At 39.8% G+C, this 9466-nt stretch overlaps 1 protein-coding gene across 1 annotated transcript in view; it reads right to left on the bottom strand.

Annotated features, from left to right (window-relative positions):
• Positions 1-4437: 4437 nt before the first annotated feature.
• Positions 4438-9466, bottom strand: part of LOC125451388 (regulator of G-protein signaling 22) — a 110069-nt gene continuing 105040 nt past the window's right edge. The window contains exons 25-26 of the mRNA XM_048528414.2: positions 7434-7454; positions 4438-6328 (exon numbers count right to left, since the gene is read on the bottom strand). Coding sequence (XP_048384371.2) covers positions 6020-6328; positions 7434-7454 — 330 coding nt within the window. The 3' untranslated portion in view covers positions 4438-6019. The remainder of the gene's footprint in view (positions 6329-7433; positions 7455-9466) is intronic.

Raw genomic sequence — 9466 nt, 5'->3', positions numbered from 1 at the left:
AAGTGGTTGTGTTGCTATGGTTGCAGTCACCTTACGCCTGTCGGTGGTAAGGGTTTCAGGTTGTTGAAGGAGAGTTGGTGAGTTAATACCTTGCATCATGTAGATGTGAAATACTGCTGCCAATGTGCATCAGTGGTGTAAGGAATGAATGTTGAAATTGGTGGATGGGATGTCAGTCATGTTGACTACATCGTCCAGGATGGTGTCGAGGTCCCTAATTGTTGTTGTGCATGATCTATCACCCTTGTCTGTGAGGGAATCCAGATATACCAGCAAATCTCACTGCCTGGCTCTCTGTATTCAAGGGGATTATCACAAATTATTGGAAAATTCAGAATAAGGCATCTGTGACATCTCATACACACTTGTGAGTCGCTGACTGGAAGATACCTCAGAGATCCTCAGCCAAACCGTGAAACAAGCCACAGGTAAGTTCAGGGCCATAGTGAACTTCAAGACATGGATTGTCCCGTAGACTTTGCAGTGCCAATTCTCATTCAATATCTGGTATATAGGGGATGCCACCTCATGGGACATCCAAAGGGCCCTCCAGAATTCCCTCCTGGTCAGGTGAAATGCCTTCTCTATATTCAGTTTCAAACCAATGTTCATCATTGCTGTGGTGCCTAGTTTCTTGGATCTTTCCTATCAGCAAGTTAGTATACTGCCCATATCTACTGTAACTGGTCCTGTATCCTTCTGTTCTAGATCTTCCTTAACTCCACCATGGCTAGGAGAAGAACAGGTTTTTCTGTATGATCAGAATCAGGTGATCTACAAATGCAGAGTATTGATCTGTCTAGTCAGCATATTTTTTTGACAGTTTCCCTCAAAATCTCTTGTTAAACCTCTGCTCATCCCTGGACCTAACATCTGTCCTCCTCTTGCCTTGCCATCATAGACCTATGCATTGAGGAGATGTCACGAATACGAGCTGAGCCCCTCAAGGTTTTCAACTCACCCCTTCCTCAATGTCCTCATCCATTCCACCAAGAAATGGCAGTCAATCCAAAGCATTGTGTGTTTCCAGACACCACATGGAATGTGGTTCCAATAGGCCCGGAGAGATGCTCATTTATCAGAGAGTTTTTATTTATTCATCCACGCACATGCTACTTATACGCAGTCAGAAAACAGGATGCATGTATTTATCAATATGGGAGAACTAAATTAGGAAGGCGCTCTTAATTCTAACAAGCTGGTATTTCAGTGAGATGCAAATACACACATACATTTCACAAGACCGACAGTCAACCCACCTTTTAAGGTCGGGGGACTCACTTGCATGGTTTTTCCATGGTCAGGATTCTGAAATTGGCCTCCTCTCCAGTTAAATTCCCTGGCAATCTTTCCGCCTTCTCTTGGACTGCATGTTTCTATCCAGTATTTCAGGTTGATGACCCTTCATCTGATGCTCCATGTCTTGCCAGCTAAGCCCATTCTCGCCATGCACTGAAGAGCATTACCAGCAGCCCTTGAGGTGTCATTTATTTTTAAGCTTGAATTCTCATGGGGCAGCAAACTGGACTCCTATCAAGTGCACAGGAAAATGGGGCAACTACTGGCCTGGGTGAGCCTCAACATTATTTCCAAACTGGAAGCCAGTAATCTCTCATTATACCATGAATGCAATTTAAACCAGTTCAGGTCACTCAGCAGGAATTGGTGCTCTGCCAACTTAAATAAAATCTCTGCTTTTATATCAGGACAGGAGAGGCATGATACAGGTCCTAATATCAGACACAAAATGGAGAGAAAAATAAACAGAATTTGCTGGAAAAGCTCAGCAGGTCTGGCATCAGTGATGGGAAATCAGGGTTAACGTTTCAGGTCCAGTGCCCCTTAGAACTGATGGTAGCCAGGAGAGTGTTGCTTTATATATCTTTTGGTTTTTACAACATGGAGAGAAATGGGCAACTCACTTAAACCTCAAAATCATACTTGTCAGGATTTGGATCTCCATATTCCGTGAGGGCTCCTTCCTGAAACAGGTGGGTGCTATTTTCTGGGCCCAGCATAGATGGCAGTTGAGCTGAGTGTAGCTGAGGATGTAAGTAACACTAAATCATTGTCAAACATCTATTAACATATGCCAGACGGGAGACCCTTAAAGCTCACTCGAGAGTTTTAATTCTATTTAGTGTGGTCGCTGTGTATCTGTTAGTAACTTATAAAGTAAGTGTCACTCATTGGCTACACTGCAGATTCATGTAACCTGACCTGTCCTGAAGTGTTAATTGCTGTGAATATGTACATCTGGGAGGTGAGGTAAAGATTAAACAAATTAATACATTTCCCTGCTGACTAGCAATTAATTCCTCTGCAAAGTCTGAATAGTTCTGTGGGTTTATGTTACAAATTTGCACTTCCAGCTTGGAGCTTTTATAGAATCAAACATTAGAGAAGAGGTTGTTTGGCCCCTTAAGTCTGCACCAATAAAAAAGCTACACCAATATTCTACCCAAGTACCATTTTCCAGCACTTGGCCCATAGCCTAGAATGTAATTACATTTCAAGCAGTAATCCAAGTACTTTTTAAAGATTGTAAGGTTTTCTGCCCTAACTATCCTCCCACGCAGCACATTTCAGATTCCCACCAACCTCTGGGTGAAAAACGTTTCCTTAAATGCACTTCTGCCTTTCACTTTAAAAGTGTGAACTCTGTTGTTGGCCTTTCAACTAAGGGGAACAGCTCCTTTCTATCCATCCAGCCTTACCCCTCATAATCTTACACATCTCAATCAGGTGCTCTATTAGCCTTCTCTGTTCCAAAGAAAATAACCTGGGCTTGTCTCGCCTCCCTTCATAACTGAATTGCTTCATCCCAGGAAACATCCTGGTGAATCTCCTTTGCAATCCTTCCAGTGCTATCAAATCCTTCCATAGTGGGGTGACAAGAACTCTCACAACACCCTAGCTGTGGTCTAACCTAAGTCTGGTTCAGCTCCAATATATCGTCCCTGCTCTTATAATCGATGCCTGAGTGAAACGGCAAGTATCCCATATAGTTTCGTAATTACTCTACTAAACTGTCCTGTCACCTCAGAGATCTGCGGAGATGCATCCATTGTCCCTCTGTTCCTCAGAATTTCCTACTGTCCTGTGAAGACACTGCTTTGTTTGCAAAGAGCATATACCAGGAAATTGCATCTGATTTTCTGTCTGTTTGATAACACTTCTGAGTAATGTGATCCAAAAGCTTACAGTAACACCTACAAATTCCTCTGCAAAGTCTGAATAAATTAATAGGAAGTGAATAGTTCTGTGGGTTTATGTTACAAATGTGCACTTCCAACTTGGAGTTTTTAATAGAATCAAACATTAGAGAAGAGGCTGTTTGGCCCCTTAAGTCTGCACCAATAAAAAAGCTACACCAAAATTCTACCCAAGTACCATTTTCCAGCACTTGGCCCATAGCCAGGTGCAACTCCAAACTTCTTTAGTTTTGATTTTTATGACTGTCTTAAGAATGGATCCTGGTGAGCTTAAGTATGTGCTGGTCATAATTTTCTATTTGATCTGTAGGCAGTATTGACGTCAAGTAAATTGGCTGCCTATCCTATAATTTGCCTTAAATCAATTGTTTGAAACAGAAAAAGCCCATAACTGGCAGGCTATCCACTCCATATCATTACTGCACAGGTGGACAAGTAGAAAGATACCTCCATGATTTTATAAATAAATCAGCACAATGTAGCCCAGTTTGAATTTTTCTGCTGCCAAGGTGACACAGGTTTCATTCACATAATTGACAGGGAAGATATTCCAGTATCTGTCTGTTAACTACTCAACAATGTATCCTGAAATCCTTTTATACATTGTGGTTCAATGTATACCTCCAATCACTTTGAGACAAACTCTTCCATTGTTTTACAAAGTTGTCATCTATTCAGTTTTCTTCAAGGATATAACTTCGACATGTTGTTATCTTTACATTAACTGTATAGATTCCTAATTTCCTTACTAAAATTTAAAGACAAATAGTCATAGCTTTTATTTCATCTCAGCAAATGGTTATAAATACATTTTTCAAAATTGAGTTTGCGATACCCACTGCAGGATAAGTTCAGTTTGGGCTTCAATAAGTTGTGATAAATTACAATTAATTAATTCGTTTTCAAGTTACTTGATGTCATGTTTTGACTGGTTGAAGATTCTGTGAAAAGAAACATTATTACTAATGTTAATGTTAAATTCCCAAGGTGAGAAAATAACCTGTCATAAAGAGCACCAGTACTTTCTGAAATATTTGCACATTTTGAAGATTCATACCTCAAGCAGTACCATCAATCATTGAAATTTTAAAAACATTTTGTGTAGAATTTGAAGATATGTGGCAAAGCTTTCAAATTATCTTGAATAAATGACAGGTGCTGAAGTATGATTTAATATAGTGAGCAATAATGTTTCACCGTTACGTGAGGGTTTGGTATGGACCAATCATGATTTAGAAATAGTTGACATAGAATACAGATCTATTTATTAATGGTCCTAGTGCCCTGTGCTGTCTTGATAATCCCTTTAAGAAGTGCTATTCTTTTCTGCATCTGCTCCTAAGTAATGGAGGCAGTTTAAATGCGACTGGCCACCATCCTCTACCAGGAGTGTAGCTGCTCTGTTTCCTGGGAAGATATCCCAACAGATGGAAAAGTTGACAACAACCTCACAAAGCAGAATCTCACTCTGTCAGTCATCTTACAAGGTTTGTTTGCAATGCTGTTTATTTTCCTTTGTTCACAGGCATAATTTCTTACCTTCAGATTTGCTTTCCCTTGAATTTTAGCAGCTGTGTCATTCTGTCCATCAGCCTTTGCAGGGGTTATCAAGTATTTTAACTACTTGTGCTCTCTAGAATGGCCGTGATGTTTTTGCTCCCTCATGTGTGTATTTCAGTGGCTACATCCTGCCAATCTTTCTTGCAACAACCTTTTAAAGGCTCACTGCATTTAACAAATCCTACCCTCACTGAGTGTTTGTCTACACAATACAAAGTAGGCAGGGATCTTGTTAGTCATAAGTAGGTGGAAATATGCTGGATATTCCTGGCAATTGGTTGAAACAGCTTATGTGGTGTAGATTGCCAATTTGCTTCCTGCTGCTTTGCCTACATATTTACTTCTCAATTCACTTCATTTGGTAATTAAATCTAATAGTGTCAGCAAGTATAAATAAAGGTAGCAGTACGAATATTTCATAATGGAAATGAATATCAGTGCTGTGTATAATGGGTGTCCAATCCAATTTTACACGTTTTATGCCACCGCCTGTAATGAATTTCTAACTACCCCTTTTACAGGCTCACCATGGTCTGGGTGAAGAAATTTCTCTTCATTTGTGTCCTGAATGGCCTATTCCTTATCTTTAGACTGTGACCCCTGGTTCTGGACTCTCCAGTCATTGGGAACATCCTTCCTATGCTTACCTACTCCTGTTAAAATTGTATAGGTTTCTATGAATTGCCTCCTCATTCTTCTGAACTCCAGTGAATATAGCCCTAACCAGTCCAGTCTTTCTTCATATGTCAGTGCTGTGATCCGAGGAATCAGTGTGGCAAACCTTCACTGCACTTCCTCCAGAGCCAAAACAACCCTCCTTGGATAAGACGACCAAAACTGCATACAATACTCCAAGTGTGGGCTCAACAGGGTCCTGAACCATTGCAGTGAGATATCTCAGCTCCTGTACTTATATCTCTCACTATGAAATCCGGCATAGCATTTGCCTTCTTCACCTTTTGCTGCACCTGTAAGCATACTTTCAGCAACCAATGTATAAGAAAATCCATGTTGTTACATTTCATCCTTTCCTAATCCATCATCAATCAAATAATAATCTGCCTTTCCATTTTTGCGACCAAAATGAGTAACCTCACGTTTATCCACAGTATATTCATCTGGCTTGCATTTACCCACACATTCAACCCGTCCAAATCACATTGAGGCATCTCGGTATCCTCCTCACAGTTTGCCTTCCCAAACAGCTTTGTGTCCGCTGCAAGCTTGGAAATATCACATTTAGTTCACTCATCTAAAACATTAATATATGTTGTGAATAGCTGGGGTCCAAGCACTGATACCTGTTGTAGCCCCTTGACAAGGGCTGCCATTTCAGAAAAGGACTTGACTCTTTGTTTCCTGTCTGCCAACCAATTACCTGGAGGTAGAATATTTATTGCTGCAGATTGCACTCTGCGACTATCCACTCCATCAGCCTCAATTTTACTAGCTTCTGTTCTGCTCGATTCCTTGCCATCAGCCTCACGTGCTTTCAAAATCAGTGATTCCTCTCTATTCAGTGCTTCCAGGTATTTGGAAAAAGACCAGGAAAGCTGTTGATGGAAAATAAAACATGAAATAAGGGATCTGATTGACTACAATTAAAAACAGCATTTTCATTTCCCAGAACACAAAATCTATCAATTTTGATTAAATAGTAAATAAACACACATGCTCTTCAAACACACTTATAATCCAGCAATTGATATTTTTAAAAATGGGCTATGCAGAAAATAGTTAACAAGCTGATGGGCCCCTGAATAGATCACATTAAAGGAAGACAATGGACTGTTGGCCATACAGAGAATGGGATTTTCTCTTGAAGAGAACAGACTGAGGGGACAACGTAATAGAAGTCTTTCCAATCAGGATTAGATTTGTTAGAATAAATAAAGAGAACAGTTCCAGTTGTGGGAAGAATAAAACCAGAGACTATTAATATACTTAATTACTAAGAAATCAAATTGGGAATAGGAAAATACAAATATGGAAAACTGTGTAGATGCATTTAAGGCAACATCAAATAAACATGAGGATGAGGGGAATGGAGTGTTATGCTGATAACAGGAATTAAGGAGAAGCTCAAACAGGTGACTTAGAATTTGAGGTCATACTGATAGTATTCATTGTCTTCATTCTTTGAAGCTGACTGCTAATTCTGGAGTTTGTTCATGTGCAGTTCAACATTAAAATCCAAGGGTTGCTATCAGTGAATTTATGCTTCTCCATAAGGCACACTTAAAATCCTGCAGACTACAATCTAAGTTGAAGTATCTGAACTGATGAGAACTGCCTCTTTAGCACTGTTATGTAAATACCCTCAAAAAAGTAACACTGTTTAATGATCTATTAATCGAGTTATTTAAAACCCTGCTAAGTTTATGATTACAGCAGAAAAAAAACTTACACTAACCATGCTGCATGGTTCTGTTACATACTTTCAGCGCTAACAATGCACCCAAAATAACAATTGGCCCCCACCAGAAATATGCATACCTGAAACCACTCTTGTTGCAATAAAAGTACAACAGCTAAGAATCCATATTTTGTGCATTAACGATATGTACGTCACCATAATAAACAAATAAGGCAATAAAAAGATCAAAATAACAGAAAATTCTCTTGGCAATGAAAAGATTTTTTTAAACTTCTCTTTACCTTCTGGCTGTGCCTTGAACCCTGCCAAGAAAATTTAGAGAAAAATGAAGTTATATAATTCAGTAACAAAATTTAATAAAAGTTTGCGTTACATTCCAGGCAATTTCAAACAGCATATTTTGTGGTTTATTAAAGTCAATTTCTATAGCAGACCAAAGCTGTTACAAACTGAAATCTTTGCCTTTCCACCTTCTATGAATGCCTTGCATAGGTCTAATATGTGCCTTTGTTAAGGTATTCAGTGCACCATGCATTGCAAAGGGTGACACCACAATCTCAGACCTTCTTTGAAAAAAAATGGTTACAGTATCTATCCGCACAAAATAATGAATTACTTAGAGATCAAACAATACACAGAAGCAGAGACACACGACTGGATGCAACAAATTAACACTGTGGACCCTGATTTCCACCATCATCCTCTGACAATGTTTGTCTTCTCCCTCTGCTCCAAGCATCAGTTTACACCTTACAAAATGTCATCCTATTGCACGCTACAATCATAAACACCCCCAAAACAAACTGCATCCGCATCCTCTATCCCCATCCACAATATCTCCACCACACTATAACTAAAGCACCCATTCTTGAGTTATACCTGACCGACAGACTGATAGACCTCTCAGACAAGGTGGTTGTCAGGTGAGGAACCCAAATCAAACTTGCCCCACAGTTAAAACTGTAGGGCATTCATTTCTCAACCATAACAACACTCTGAAACCATGCTTCAGAACATGGTAATAGATTTAAAGTTGACTGCAGCATCTACTGCTGGAAAACTAATTTACCAAATGCATTCCTGCAGAATTACACATTGCAACAGTCACAGTTGACTTCAAGGATGGTTAATTAGACTAGGCTCTCCATGGACTTTCCAAAAACTCAAGGCCTGAAGAACAATTTTCACCGAAAGCTCGTTCATTTTTGTTTTGTTGTCCCATGACAAGAATGGAAAATGGATAAGGAAAAATCCATCTTCAATGAAGACCTTCTTTTATAAGAGATATGGCAGAGGAAGGTGGTCATACTAGAGATGAGAGAATCTTCTCTGTGCAGTGGACATGGCAGAAGGAGGTGCACCCAGTCAGAATTTTCTCCTATAATCAGACATTTTGGGAGAAGACTAGAAGGATGTGTTTGAGCCTCAGCAGGACCTTCACTGTAATCTTTCTAATTCTGTACAGCCATCTCATGCCTTTGACAAATGCTGTATTCCTAACCTCATTCAGCAGCAGCTGTCCAATGTCCGTCCATCTTCAAATCATGTTGGCGTAATAGACTACAATTAAATTAAAAAAGCCATTCTGGTTACACTCAAGATACCAGGCATCCATTTGGTTGATGTCCAAGATCAAATGCACATTAAGGAATGTCTTTTCCTAATCATATTTGAGTAATTGTACTCTATCAGATTAACATCTTATCTCAAGCACCAAAGAACAGGACCATAACCACAAATACATTGATTTTACATTTTCACTTTGCCTCTTCCGTCTATCATGGATGGCAAATACTTCTTCCAAATGAAATAGCAACTTCCACTGCTTTCAATTCAGCATACTTTATTTCTGTTTTCAATACAATGTTCTCTATATCAGGGAGACTAACCACAGATTGGGGGATCACTTCATCGAAGTGAAATTGTAAGTTATCATAGACTTGGAGGTTCACAGCCTGTTCTCTCATTAGAGAGAGATGGTGAGTTCAACATGAGGGTTACCATGCCTCAGGTAAGAGGCAAGGGTAAGAAGACTGAGCTTTCATAATGCCCTCAGCTAGTACAGAAGTTTAGCATCTCTGTAGACTCTGCATGCTCAAACCCAAGCGTCTAGTCGAACGCTGCTTTAATTCTCTGCTCCACTTTCAGCCTTATGTCCTCCACTTCCATTGCTCCAGTGAAACCAAACAGAAGCTCCAGGAGCAAAAACAAAGTTGCTGGAAAAAGCCGCGTTTTGGGTCTGGTGACCCAGTGTTCTGAGGAAGGGTCGCCAGGCCCGAAACGTTAACTCTGTTTTTCCCCTCCACAGATGCTG

This window comes from Stegostoma tigrinum, chromosome 5 (genome assembly GCF_030684315.1).
Source record: "Stegostoma tigrinum isolate sSteTig4 chromosome 5, sSteTig4.hap1, whole genome shotgun sequence".
NCBI classification, from domain to species: domain Eukaryota; kingdom Metazoa; phylum Chordata; class Chondrichthyes; order Orectolobiformes; family Stegostomatidae; genus Stegostoma; species Stegostoma tigrinum.
This window is presented reverse-complemented; position numbering and strand designations above follow the sequence as displayed.